At 40.9% G+C, this 15,712-nt stretch overlaps 1 protein-coding gene across 1 annotated transcript in view; it reads right to left on the reverse strand.

The window, feature by feature from the left end:
* Positions 1–15,712, reverse strand: part of LOC126210087 (nuclear factor related to kappa-B-binding protein) — a 211,228-nt gene that overhangs the window by 139,764 nt on the left and 55,752 nt on the right. Inside the window, exon 9 of the mRNA XM_049939213.1 lies at positions 14,100–14,329. Coding sequence (XP_049795170.1) covers positions 14,100–14,329 — 230 coding nt within the window. The remainder of the gene's footprint in view (positions 1–14,099; positions 14,330–15,712) is intronic.

Raw genomic sequence — 15,712 nt, forward strand, 5'->3', positions numbered from 1 at the left:
CCACCTGGAAGCAGCAGATGCCAGCGGTAGCCAATGACAGGCAGCCACTGAGATATGGGTCAGGAGCCACTGAAAAGCATTTCAATGTGCACCTTGGAGACAGGTTCATTCATCAACATAGCTCATAATGGTGACTTAGAATATGCAATTGCAGTACACATATTTCAAGCACTCTGTGAATGTTTGTCAGTCCATCTCTAAACTGCCACTGACATTATCATAGCAATGATAGACATAAAGCCAACACCCACCCATCATAGTGGTACAAGTTTACAAGTCTACCAACAACATGGATTATGAACAGTTTGGATGGATGAACAATAAAATAAAGAAATATAATCAGATTGTTAAAGGAGACAAACATTTTAAATGTGATGACTGGAATGACTGGATGACTGGAATTTGGTAGCAGGGATAGAAAGATGAAATAGGAGAATATGGGCTAGGTGGAGCCGCCTGGTACAATTTCACACAGAGAATAATTTGATCATCACTAAACTCTGTTCAAGAATCATGAAGGAAGGATGTGTACCAGATTTTAAATTCTAAGGCGTTTCCAGGTGCAGATGCAGACTGATGATAATTTATTGAATATTACAATGAAAGAGACAGCTACATGGAGCGAATTAAGAGATGAAACCTGAATAAGTTAAGACCCATAGGTTGTCGATAATCTTAAAAGGGATAATTAGGCAATGACTGATTGAAATAAAGAAAAGAATACACTACAAGACAAATGGGTATCTTTGAGTGAACCGGAAAAGCAGAAGATATAAAGGAGAAAAAGGTAGAGTAGAAATTTTTGCATGATGTTGGGTTGGGTTGTTTGGGGGTTGAGACCAGACAGCGAGGTCATCGGTCTCATCGGATTAGGGAAGGACGGGGAAGTAAGCCGGCCGTGCCCTTTCAAAGGAACCATCGAGGCATTTGCAGGAGCGATTTAGGGAAATCATGGAAAACCTAAATCAGGATAGCCGGACGCGGGATTGAACCATCGTCCTCCCAAATGCGAGTCCAGTGTGATTTGCATGATGTAATGACTTCAATTGACAACAAGAGAAAATATGAAAAAGAAGTAAGCCGAGTAGGAAGTAGGAAACACCAATGTTTAAAAAATTATACTGTCAGAAAGTGCAAAATCATAAATCAACAAAACCTTTGCAATTGCACTTGGAAAAAGTAGATGCTGCATGTAGGACAATTAAATTAATAAGAAGCTTTGGAACAAAGAAAAGCAATTGTAAGAATATCAACAGCTCAAGGCAAGCCAGAACTAAGCAGAGAAATGAAGGCTGGAAGGTGGACCCAATATGTGTATGGGGGCTGGGGAAGGGGGTATAGACAATCTAAACTGAGCACAATGTTAGAATCATGTGGAATGTGTGATCACGCAACGCAATACTGAAAACTATCTTAGTCAAAGACCTTCATTTATGGCATTTGTAGATTTACAGAAAGCTTTAGAGAATCTTGACTGAAGTACACTCGCCCACAGGTATCAGCAATAAAACAGGCACACAAAATTATTTACAGCTTGTACAGAAACCAGATAGTAATCGTAAAACTTCAAGGTCTTGAATTGAAAGGGAAGTAATAGTTGAGAAGACAGAATTAGAGAAGATATAAAATGTAGGCTGGTAATAGCAAGAAAAGCACTCCTAAAAAAAAAAAAAGTTGACACCAATTATAAATTTAAGTGTTGGGAAGTACTGTGTGATTGTGAAGTGTGTATGTAAGTGAAATAAGTACAATAAAGAGTTCTGTCAAGAAGACAATGGATAATTTCAAAATGTAGTGCTAAAGAAGAATGCTGAATATTACATATGTAGATCCTATAACTAATGAAGAGGTACTAAATCAAACTGAAGAGAAAAAGTAATTTATGGGACAACTTGTCTAAGAGAAGCTGTTGGTTGACAAGGATGTATTATGAGGGATCAAGAAATCATTAGTTTGGCAATGGGAAGCAAAATTAGATATACGATGCAGTAGTTCGATAGAGATGAAGAAGATTACACAGAATAGACTACACAGAACATTGTATCGACACAGTCTTCAGGCTGAAGACCACAACTAAAATATATACGTATTTTAGTCTTGTTAACGCAGCCCTGCAGCAGCTAGCAGCACCTTTGTGCATTTGTTTCCAGATTATTTTTTTAATATAGTGGCTAATATGTATCACTTGTGCACCAGTAAAGTATTTGTGTGTATTTTACTTGTACTGCTAACAATCTCACATTATGAAAGAAAGTTCCAGGGTATGTGGATACTAAACATGGTGTACAGAATACTGTATTTGGTACTTTATGCCTAGGTGTTTCGCAAGTATGTGATCAGGGATGTACAATCTTTTGGTAAAAGAATCTGACTTATCAGAGGCTATATATCCCACCTGCAAAGACTATTTTAGCAATGCTGTAAGGAATAATTGGCAAGCCAGTGTTATTACATGTTGTTCCAAATTATTATAAGTGTTGCAAACAAAGTTTCTTAAGGCCAAATGAAATAATTAATACTTGTTGATACATAGCACTTATATCTTATGACATACCAGCAAATTGGTTTGTGTTTACGCTTTGTAGGTTTATATAGAACATTGTAAATATTAATGTATTCCATGTCACTGTGCTTCTCACACCACAAGCTGTTCAATGGCATTTAAAAAGTACAGCGATCAATTGTAAAAAAACTATAGTTAGTTCCATATCTCAATAGATAAAAAAGTTTTGCGTATTTACTGTACGACAAAATATGAGACTCTTTGTGAGCTATCATTTGCAAAAAAACACACTTTGATATTCCGAACCGTTTACAAAATTTGATTCTGTTACAACCACATGATCTACGGTGAGCAGGGAGATTCGCAAGCAGCTGCCGCACAACCCGTCCATCTACATCTACATCTACATCTACATTCATACTCCGCAAGCCACCCAACGGTGTGTGGCGGAGGGCACTTTACGTGCCACTGTCATTACCTCCCTTTCCTGTTCCAGTCGCGTATGGTTCGCGGGAAGAATGACTGTCTGAAAGCCTCCGTGCGCGCTCTAATCTCTCTAATTTTACATTCGTGATCTCCTCAGGAGGTATAAGTAGGGGGAAGCAATATACTCGATACCTCATCCAGAAACGCACCCTCTCGAAACCTGGCGAGCAAGCTACACCGCGATGCAGAGCGCCTCTCTTGCAGAGTCTGCCACTTGAGTTTATTAAACATCTCCGTAACGCTATCACGGTTACCAAATAACCCTGTGACGAAACGCGCCGCTCTTCTTTGGATCTTCTCTATCTCCTCCGTCAACCCAATCTGGTACGGATCCCACACTGATGAGCAATACTCAAGTATAGGTCGAACGAGTGTTTTGTAAGCCACCTCCTTTGTTGATGGACTACATTTTCTAAGCACTCTCCCAATGAATCTCAACCTGGTACCCGCCTTACCAACAATTAATTTTATATGACCATTCCACTTCAAATCGTTCCGCACGCATACTCCCAGATATTTTACAGAAGTAACTGCTACCAGTGTTTGTTCCGCTATCATATAATCATACAATAAAGGATCCTTCTTTCTATGTATTCGCAATACATTACATTTGTCTATGTTAAGGGACAGTTGCCACTCCCTGCACCAAGTGCCTATCCACTGCAGATCTTCCTGCATTTCGCTACAATTTTCTAATGCTGCAACTTCTCTGTATACTACAGCATCATCCGCGAAAAGCCGCATGGAACTTCCGACACTATCTACTAGGTCATTTATATATATTGTGAAAAGCAATGGTCCCATAACACTCCCCTGTGGCACGCCAGAGGTTACCTTAACGTCTGTAGACATCTCTCCATTGAGAACAACATGCTGTGTTCTGTTTGCTAAAAAATCTTCAATCCAGCCACACAGCTGGTCTGATATTCCGTAGGCTCTTACTTTGTTTATCAGGCGACAGTGCGGAACTGTATCGAACGCCTTCCGGAAGTCAAGAAAAATAGCATCTACCTGGGAGCCTGTATCTAACATTTTCTGGGTCTCATGAACAAATAACGCGAGTTGGGTCTCACACGATCGCTGTTTCCGGAATCCATGTTGATTCCTACATAGTAGATTCTGGGTTTCGAAAAACGACATGATACTCGAGCAAAAAACATGTTCTAAAATTCTACAACAGATCGACGTCAGAGATATAGGTCTATAGTTTTGCGCATCTGCTCGACGACCCTTCTTGAAGACTGGGACTACCTGTGCTCTTTTCCAATCATTTGGAACCCACTGACATATCATCCAATATCTCAGGAATAGTGATAGCTATCGTTCTGCTCTCAACGTTAAAAACAATTTTGATATGTTGTCTAAATTTTATATGCAATAACGTGTTACGTAAAATGAACTACACCTGAAGGCTATGCAATGTGTTCTTACCTCTGCACGCTAAACAAAATTTCATGTAGTGTTTCGCTTGAAAGTGGTACAGCAAGTAATCGTGACAGCTTCATGTATTCAGTCCTTTATTGGGCGAAGATATCAGACTGTTAGATGCAAAAGAATCAAATTTTTTCACCAAATAGTTTCATTTACATGGGATGATAAGTATTTTGTAGCTGCCGCCGCATCCAGGCCTGCGCTTCGGTGCAAATCCCTACGGCTGGTAGTCGTATACCTGATGTCACGCTCAATGCGTTCTATGATTGGTGGCACAGACCTACAGCACGGCAAGCAGCAGCAGCTGTGGTTCAACACGGGCAAACCGTGACGCAGAGCTGGCTATGCCACGCCACTGCGGGCATTTCCACGGCAACCACGGCATGGACATGATGCTCTGATGTGTGGCAGCCCTGGTGGGAACGTGTAGAGCACACTAGTGCATCCTCTTCTACAGTATAGCTTTAGTATTTGGGATTCCCACCAGGTCAGATTACAGGAAGATATCAAAGCAATTCTGAGGCAGGCTGCTAGATTTGTTAGTAGCAGGTTCAATCAGCACACAAGTATTATAGAGATACTTCGTGAACTCAAATGGGAATCCCTGGAGGGGAAAAAACATCCTTTTCATGAGGCACTACTCAGAAAATTTAAAGAACCGACATTTAAAGCTGACTGCAGAACGATTCTGTGCAGTGCTACAGCATCGACTGCACGCCGACTGGCAGTGCCGCAAAACGGCACCGAGAAGGCACCGACCCATGTTGCAATGGATAGAGCAGGCAGTGCCACACCTCCAGGAAGATGGAGTTCAGTGCCCCTGTCAATGCTGACTTAACCAGCTGCTCATCACTGGCTGGGATCAGTCCGAGATTATCAGTACCGAGTAATAGGAAGACGATAATTAGCCTGCGTTCTGCGAGTAGTAATATCGTGTAAAGAAATTGCATGTAGGGCACACAGGAAGCACATCAAGCCACCTCATAACAAGAGGTTAAGTTATGTTTCTTTCCCTTTAGAAATAAAGAGTTCTATTAATCTTCAAGTGTTATGTACAGATCATTTTTGGATTCCTGCCACCGGTTATCACAACTTCTCTCTTGCTTTGCTTGTGTTGGTGTACTCCCACAGTAGCCGACACAACAGATTCTGTTGCCACAAATGTATATTTTGTGTGAGGACAACAAAGATAAAAGAAATTAAGGCTTGTATGGAGGCATATAGACAGTTGTTTTTCCATCACTCTATTTGCGAGTGGAACAGGATAGGAAATGACTAATAGTGGTACGAGGTACCCTCCACAATGCACCATATAGCGGCTAGCACAGTGTGTATGGAGATGTAGATGTAAATGTACATATAATAAGAAGGGATAGGTTTCTGCACAACAGGGCTCTAGCAAAATTCCGTCACATTGTGTGAGATGATCTGGATGAGATCTAAAATGATAAATTTATATGTTGGGGAGCATAACTTTAGGGGCCTCCATATTCCCCCCGACCCAAATCCTATGGATTACTATATGTGTGGCCACCTAAAACAGTTGGTTCATACAGCAGACATTCCCAATGCACAGATGCTAACTCAACTTGTCATGTAAGGTAGTGAAACAACTAAGAAACTGTACAAGGGTGTTACAAAGGGCTCAAAACCCTAGGCTTCTCTCCCCCCCCCCCCCCCCCATGTGTGTGTGTGTGTGTGTGTGTGTGTGTGTGTGTAGAAGCAACTGGTAACCACTTAGAACATTCATTACGAATTTCCAACTTGAGAACTTTGCAATTTTTTCTCACTCCACTAAGAACTCGTAAGAGAAAGATATTTAAATGTATGTTTACATGCACTTTTAATTCTATTGTGGTGAGAGGAGTTTATATCCAAATTTGTAAAAGTATATCTGATACACTCTATATATATACTGTGCTGGCGTAAGCTGTCGCCAGCACACCAGTCAGTAAAGAGGTTGTAAGAAGATTGATAGTAGGTACTGAATCAAGTGCGCCTATCAGGAGAGAGGCCAAGGGCAGACTCGCAAGCAATGCACCGTCAGCATCCTCTCGGCCGCAAGTATTTAGATAGCTGCGGCAGATCGGAGGCCCAGTTAGTCACAGACAGTCACCCAGTAAGTCGCAGTCAGAATTGCAGTCGCAGACAGTCACCCAGTAAGTCGCAGTCAGAATTGCAGTCGCAGTCAGTCAGAGTCACAGTCTCTAGCTCAGAGTCAGTCAGTACCTAGTGACCAGAGTAGTGTACGTAGCGGGACTTGTACTTCACCAGCAGTGAGGCTAACGTGGACTATTATGGAAGAGCTTGCACCACAACAACTTGTTGAAAGATAAGTAGCATCCTGTTCTTATGAGTAAAGAACCCTGTTGACATGTGTGTGCATCTGTATTTTAGAAAGAGGATCTGCTCACGAAACAACATCCTCTCCTTGCTTCGCATGGTGCAAGAGTCTACAGTGGCAACAATGACACTAAATGTACATCCTGCTTTCTCTAGCCCTACAATCTTTCTCATACATTAGAGCTACCAATATCCCCCACACATACAGAGATTGGACAAAAATATGGAAACACCACAAGAACGGCATACTTGAAAATATAACCAGATGCTAACAAAGTCTGCAAGTTGCACAGCTGTATTTGACCACAAACAGAAATGGTGCAATGTCCTCAATATGTTGCAAGTATCAGGCACAGTCTGAACAATGTTCTGTGTGTTGTGTTTGCACTATGTCAGATCTAAGTAATGCGAAGATGGGCAAATTGTTGGTGCGTGTGGTAGAGTTTATGTTCCAAGAGTGGAACACAGCAGGGGTTCGGTGTCAGTTTGGGCAACCGTATCGTGATATTCCATGGGCCCCATTCATTCTCTACAAGGTTATATTACTGCCAAGGATTATGTGACCATTTTGGCTAATCAAGTCCATTCCACGATACAATGTTTGTTACCCAATGGTGATGCTATGTCACACAAATCGTCCAGGACTGGTGTTGCAAGCACAAAGATGAACTGTCCAATCTCCCATGACCACCACAGTCACCAGATATCGATATTATTGCAGCTTTGTGGTCTACTCTGGAGAGGAGAGTGCTCGATCGCAATCCACCTCCGTCGACGTTACTTGAAGTTGGTACTATTTGTTGGGAAGCACGGTATAAGATCCCCTGGTAAACCATAGAATGATTAATGACCTTCTCGCCTGGCTGTCAAGGCTGGAAGGACATCTACAGGCTGCCGTATCACCCTCTGCCTTGTGGCGTCATGAGGATGCAGTACGGAAGGGGTTGTGGTCAGCACTCCACTCTCCCAGCCACTTTGTTTTCTGGACTGTGGAGGCAGTCTAGTAACTCCTCAATTGGCATGAGGCTGAATGCACCCCGTACCAGTCTTCTCATAAAGGAAGAATCTGTGACAGTACTGGGAATTGAACCCAGGTCCTTCACATGACAGCCAACTGTGCTCAACAATCTGCTACAGATGCTGAAAACTGTACAGGACCTACAATTATCCATTCCGAGACAACTGAAAGCTGGTTTGAATGCCAACAGTTTTCCTACATCATATTAGACACGGCGAGGTATTGGTTTTTGGTGTGTCCACATTTTGTCCACTTCCTGTATGCATCCGATAATATTTACTATTAGTTCTTCAGGAAATAGTGGAGTTAGAGAAAGTATTAGGACAGTTCAATAAGCAAAGTAATAAGAGCTATTGTGTGTCTGAACACATGAATTGTGAATTAAACTGAATATCTACATAGAAGAAACAATCAAAGCTTTCAAACACTGCTAGTGGATAGATATATGCTATTGCACGTTGAAATATTGTTTCAAGATGGAAATGTGGGCGATTTAAGTGCTTCAGTGCTTAAAGAAAACATTTTCAGCTGCAACTCCCAGCCAATTACAGTGATGCGCAAATACGAAGGTGACTGTGTGATGACTTCTGCGCAAAGACTGGCTGGCATCACCAGTGTGCTCCCTATCTGTGTGTACCCTGGTAACTGGAAACAATGAGTAAGTGCCATACTGGGTCACTGCTTCTGCTTCTGTTTCTGACTCTCCCCAGAACAATTTATAAGCTCAGAAAACTATCACTGTTACTTCTTAACGTAATGTGTGTAGTGTCTGCTTTAAGCTAGGTACACACATGAGAGTTTTTCGCTTTCAGTGAGCCTTTGCAAGTAGCACGTGTCCTGTAAACCAGCATTGTTGGGGCAGATGAGAGTACTCAGTAAAAGCTGTGTGGCCACATTGCATCCCAGATTTGTGCCGTATTTCAGAGTTTGTACACTATCACATCTTGGTAATATATTTTTCTGTAGTCATGCACACACTAAATAAAAGTATCCATGAAACTGAAAGTTTTGAGCCATAATATGCGGCCGTGACGTGCTTATGAGCAAAGCAATTGCCCGTTTCTTTCCTAAACAAACTTCACGAGCAGTTAGCCTATTATGAAAGTTCAGGAGTTAAACCAATGCTACACAGTAAATAATGTATTATAGAATTAACAAATAAAAATCAAAAAATTATCACTGAATGGACTTGACCCCACACTAGTATGAAAATATGTATGTAAGATTAGCGTCCTAACCACAGCACCAAAATGACACTACAACTAGTTAATCCATAAACATGTCCCGACACTGTCAGGACAGTTGAGACTACCTTTGTGATGGGTACGCACTGTGAGTGAATATCAGCACTGTGTCAGCAAAAAATACTGAAGAAAGCTGCGAGAAAGTAGACTCAGAGAGAAGCTGCCAATTTAATCAGTTTGTATGAGGAAAAGCCAGTGGTATCAAACGTAAAATCACTGGACTAAGGGAACTGAGATATGAATGCAAAGTTTGTTGGCTGAAATGGCTACAGTTTTTAATACCTCCACAGAATACATTCACCAGAATATCCACAATTCAAGTAATCAGGCAAATTAGCATAGATTAATTAACACAGAAAAATAGTGAAGCTATCCAGAATGAGATTTTCACTCTGCAGCGGAGTGTGCGCCGATATGAAACTTCCTGGCAGATTAAAACTGTGTGCCCGACCGAGATTCGAACTCGGGACCTTTGCCTTTCGCGGGCAAGTGCTCTACCAACTGAGCTACCCAAGCACGACTCATGCCCCGTCCTCACAGCTTTACTTCTGCCAGTCCCTCGTCTCCTAGCTTCCAAACTGTACAGAAGCTCTCCTGCGAACCTTGCAGAACTAACACTCCTGAAAGAAAGGCAAAGGTCCCGAGTTCGAGTCTCGGTCCGGCACACAGTTTTAATCTTCCAGGAAGTTTCAAGTGAAGCTATGTTTGAAAGTAATTGTACCGGAACTTGGAAAATTGCAATCTGAGTTCAAGTAATACAGGTGTATCTATAATTTTATATAACATGGTATTTATTGACTATATTATTACAGCATGTGATAAAGAAGAGACTTTCAGGAATTTATGAGTAGTTTCTTAAATCAACACCAGAGGCGTGCACCGAGCCTGTGCAGCCCACGAGGGACCGTAGCATTGACTGCCAGGTGAGCCCGTACTCACACTGCCCGGTAAGCCAATTGAGCCGCACCAGGCACTGCCAGACTGAGTGGTGCCCCAGTGGAACCCGAGGTCACCCGGGTGCCTGTGTGGCTTAGCAGTTCGTCAAGTCGCGCGTCTGCCAGGCGTCACACCATTACGGATGCAAAATGAAAAGGATCAAGAACGTCCTGTTCCTAACCTATCAAACTTCACGATTCTCAAAGGAGTGCAGGTGATTCAGAAAGCAATTCCGCATATATGTGGCCCGTCATTCTCAGCACTGCCTGCTTCTCGGTTGCACCGAGCCTTGTTGACACCTGGGGCCAGCTGGGTATCCGACAAGCTGTGGGCCTCCGTGGTGCATTGCAGCTCGCACATTCCATTGCCAGTATACGTGAGCTCGACTACCTGCGGTACAGGCAACGGGACGGCACACCTGGCCGGGCAGGGCTCGGGCAGGTAAATGTGACATGGTGCAAGGCTCTAGTCAATACAACTAAAAATGTTTAAATAAATGCATGTCTGGAAAGCTTCATTTGTCAGATATCACTTACAGAGAGTACTCATTAGGAAATATCAGACAGTAATTATCAGTGAAAATTTTCCTTAGTGTAAACAATTCTGCATGTATTATCTGAGAGTACCAAGCTGTCTCAGAGCAAAAAAGTCTCACATGTATTCCAGTCCTTATACCACCCATAATGAACACTGCAGTGAATAAATATCCTCACCATACCTCAACTAGCATGAAAATCAATGCTAAACATTCAACATGCATCCTGCATTGAATGCAACAGATAGACATGGTAGAATGATGCTACTGGCTGGAGCATCACACCATACACTGACCCACCACCCGAATTCCTAGGTGCATGATGGTTTGCGTGCATGTGGTTTTCTACATAAATGAGGAGGCACAATCCTTGATAATCTCAAAAAGACGACTGCAATGAAAGTGACGCAGAACAACACATATGCAGGCACCACACAAAATACTTATGTATATATTTACACTTGACAACGAGAAAAAATTCTCGAAATGTGCCATGCTAAGCATGTAAAAATACATGACTGGTGCAGTGTTTCATTATTTAAATAATGAATGACAGCTGCAGGCTTTCCAAAAACATCTATTATGATGTACAAAATCGAGTCAAACGTTTTTGCTTTCCGGGCAGTTATCAGTTACAATTACATCAGCAGTTTGTATCAGATAATAAACCTTTGCTAGATAATAAACACGAATAATACACCTTTATTAGATAGTAAACAAGTCTTTGAGAAGTATTTTGGTGCCTATTTGTACAAATATCATACATAAAATGTGAAAAGGCAAGTGGGTATTCTATACGTACCCTTTACAGCTTAAAATGTTATTGCCCACATTTTACTTTTTCCCCGCATTTTAAACCATTTTTTTAAAGTCCCCTGAAAAGTGTAAAAGCAAGGTTTCAATGTAATCATCTTTTCAAGGGATATGCAAGAGCACAGAAAACATCTGTGTGTTCAAAAGATTACGAGGGGCCCTTTTGACACTCAGCACAGAAAAATGTCACTTTGTGGTGGAAGAGATTAACTATCTGGGTCATATCATTAATAGAGATGGTGTAAGGACCAGTCCAAGAGTTTCTGGTACCACGAACAACCAAGGAATTATAATCTTTTCTTGGTCTAAATTGTTACAGGAAATTTGTGAAGGAGTTTGTGGACACTGCCAAGCCACTGAAACAGTTGCTAAAGAAGGAGATTAAATTTGTATGGTCAGCAGAATACCAGGAAGCATATGTTGAGTTGAAGAGATGTTAATATCGAGTCTGGTGTTGGTACGTCCAGACTTTCGGAAGTTCATTTTATCATGTGATGTGTCAAATCACACTCTGGGGTGTGTTTTGCCTCAGTAGGTCAACAGACAAGAACATCCTGTTGCCTATACACCAAGACAGTTGAAAACAGCAGAGAACACTTAAGTCTTCAACAGAAAGAGAAATGCTTAGTTTGATATGCAGAGTGAAGTACTTTCAGTGTTACATGTACAGGAGAAAGTTCAAGGTAGTGACAGACCACACTGCTTTGAAGCAATTACTGAGTTTCAAGGACCAGTCCAGCAGACTGACAAGGTGGGCATTGATACTCAGCAAACTTGAGTATGAAGTAATTCAAAAACAAGGAAAGAAACATGGAAATGCAGATGGGCTAATCAGAAAAATAGCTGCAATGCCGGCAATAGGTCAGGACCTTGGGGAATGGGAAGCAGCACAGAGTGCTTGTGAAGAGTATAAGAAGTATGGCAAGCAACAGTGGTTTAGCATGCACAATGAATTATTATGTACAGATACGAAATTGGGACAAAGAGTGGTTGTGTCTACAGAGGCTGCTGGCCTCAGCAGTGAGAGGTGTTGGCCCAGCAGCATCAGGAGGGAGTTGCAGCCCACTCATCAGTTCCAGCCAGTGTCAGTGAGGAGAGGCATGTCTGACTCACTATGTCCTGAAGCAAGACCAATAAAGTTCTTTCTAAATGTTAATAGTGTTTGCCCTGAGCCCCACAGCCTGTCACCACCACTCACACATTCCCCAGCACACAGAGCACGACTTAGCTAGCGGAAATAACATGAAAAAAATTATTGGAAATAATTTCTTAAGAATACTGACATTAATACACCTTTAAACCTCAAAATTTTCATCATAAATTGAAATGTACAGTGGCACGCTGAAAATTAATGCCTTTGATTTTAAATAAAACAGATGTTATTAAGGTTCTACATCTGTACTCTTGTCTACATATCTGCAGCCCTCTGCAGCTAGAACTGTAGCATGTAACATAGTGGTGCGTAACATAACTGTGTCAGTGCCCAAGAAACAGAATACTGTAATCGAGTTTAGAATTTGAAGAGTTTGTCAACACTTACAGCACCTTCTCCTTCAGCAGGACAATGCCAGACCACAGACGAGTGCTGTGACACCTGCACCAATCCATTATGCGGGTTCACTTGTCATCGATCATCCTCCACGCCGTCCCGCTCGGTTTCATCTGATTTTCATCTGTTTCCAAAACTTTAACACCTTCGAGGACTTTGAACAGGTGCATGCATAGGCAAGGCTGTGGCTCCGTCAAAGAAGTCATCGTGTCAACAAACTGGCTCTTGTTGGGAGAAATGAGTTCATCACCGAGGTGATCACATTGAGAAATAACTATGTAGACATGAAGAATAAAGATATGGGATACTAATAACATTTGTTTTATTTAAAAAGTTTTAAGAGTTTCCACACAAAAATTCAGAGGCATTACTTTTCAGCACATCCCCGTAATTTTTTTTTTTTTTTTTTTTTTTTTTTTTTTTTTTTTTCCATCGCAAATTTGTTCTGTATAGAAAACTGTCTGTAATTGAAAACAGCTATTTTTGAGAACTCTTGAGTCTCAAAAGAGAATCTATTTAAGACCAAATGTGGTGGCATCACTGGTTATTCACTTTGTTCACAACTCTGAAATGTACAACAATAATGTCTATTGTTTTAACCACAGTTTAAGTTCATTTCAGATTAGTTCAGCTGCCTCTTAGATGTGAAACACGGAACATATATGCCATTTATTTTCAGTTGTTTTAAAACATTCATGCATCTAAGAAATTTTCAATATTTTTTCTTCTGGCAACTTCTCTATGAACAATTATTTGTAAGTCAAGATGTTTTGTGAACACATTTTTGGGTAGAAATATGGGAATAAATTGTAAGTTGGAGAACAAAACTGTATTTCTGTCTATTAAAATAATGGATCTGAAAGTTTAATACTATTATGCGTGAAGAATAACACCATCTCCTGAACAACTTATGACAATGAAAGAACAGTAACTTCTGTAATTATATATGACACATTTATTGTAAACATTATTATAAAATGCATTATTCATGTTAATTACTATAAAGGCAGGGAAAATCCTTTATGTTTAAAGGACTAATATCACATAGGTGTGTCATAGCTGGAGCTCACTTTCTGAACCACCCTTATATTATTGTAGATGAAAAACTGTTATATACCTGAACAAAAAGATGACAAAATCTATTCTGGCTGGCACAGCTTCACACACACACACACACACACACACACACACGCACACACACACACACACACACACACACACACACACACACACACACTCACCAGGGTAGTCACCACAGAGGAAACCGATGGCAGACGGCAGCAAGCTGACCCACGAGTCAGGTGCCAGGTGGTACCAGTCGTTGAGGGGCGAGATGGGGTTCTCCTGCCAGGCCCGCAACCTGTCCTGGAGGGTCGGCATTGCCATCCGGTGTTGCACCGTCGAGCAAATCACATCTCGGATCAACGAGAAAAAGCAGGTGTGCGTCTCCTGCATCAGCTCAGGAGCCGGCCTGGTAACACAAAAAGATTTCTCAAAATCAAAATTATACAGAACGTGTTAAAACAGGTAAGAAGTAACACACAGCCACAAGCACAAAACTAAGAGACCCTACTACTATGAAAAAAAATGTGTGACACATAAAACTCACAATAGGAGGAGTTCTGTGATTTGATGCTTGTTAATGTCAACATAAATGATAAAATTGAGGGGGAAGACAGCCGGAGTCTGCTACAGCAACGTAAACACCACCACATGGAGCTCTTGTCCGTCCTTTTGACCGATTTTCCTCAGCTAATTCTGATACTATAAATGTTAGCATACAGCTCCATACACAAAAATTATAGCTGACCCTGCATCACTATGGTGTAGAGGAGGACAAGAGAAAATACTTTTTTATCTTCATAGCCTCAGTCCATCTTCTCACTGTGCATACCAATTGATCTTGGCATAAAACCCTGTCTGGCACTGCTTACATCACAACAGCGGATATCAATAATAATAATAATAATAATAATAATAATAATAACACTACATGGCAAGCACCCGTATCATCTAACACAGCCACACATTGATCAAGACGCATCCAACACATGGCTAATAAAAGGCAATATATACAGTGAGACGGAAGGATTCATGATTGCAATACAGGATCAAACAATAAACACCAGATATTACAGCAAGCATATTATTAAAGATCCCAATACCACAACAGATAAATGCAGACTTTGCAAACAACAAATAGAAACAGTAGATCACATCACAAGCGGATGTACAATACTAGCAAATACAGAATACCCCAGAAGACACGACAATGTAGCGAAAATAATACAACAACAACTTGCCATACAACATAAACTAATAAAACAACACGTTCCCACATACAAGTATGCACCGCAAAATGTACTGGAGAATGATGAATACAAATTATAATGGAACAGAACCATTATAACAGATAAAACAACACCACATAACAAACCTGACATCATACTCACCAATAAAAAGAAGAAATTAACACAACTAATCGAAATATCCATACCCAATACAATAAATATACAGAAGAAAACAGGAGAAAAAATTGAAAAATACATCCAACTGGCTGAGGAAGTCAAGGACATGTGGCATCAGGATAAAGTTGACATTGTACCAATTATACTATCAACTACAGGAGTCATACCACACAATATCCACCAGTACATCAACACAATACAGCTACATCCAAACATATATATATATATATATATATATATATATATATATATATATATATATATATACAACTACAGAAATCTGTAATTATTGATACATGTTCAATTACCCGAAAGTTCCTAAATGCAATGTAACATATACCGCACAGTTAAAAGGAAGTCACGCTTGATCAAGGTCCGCGTCACTT

Source organism: Schistocerca nitens, chromosome 10 (assembly GCF_023898315.1).
Source record: "Schistocerca nitens isolate TAMUIC-IGC-003100 chromosome 10, iqSchNite1.1, whole genome shotgun sequence".
NCBI classification, from domain to species: domain Eukaryota; kingdom Metazoa; phylum Arthropoda; class Insecta; order Orthoptera; family Acrididae; genus Schistocerca; species Schistocerca nitens.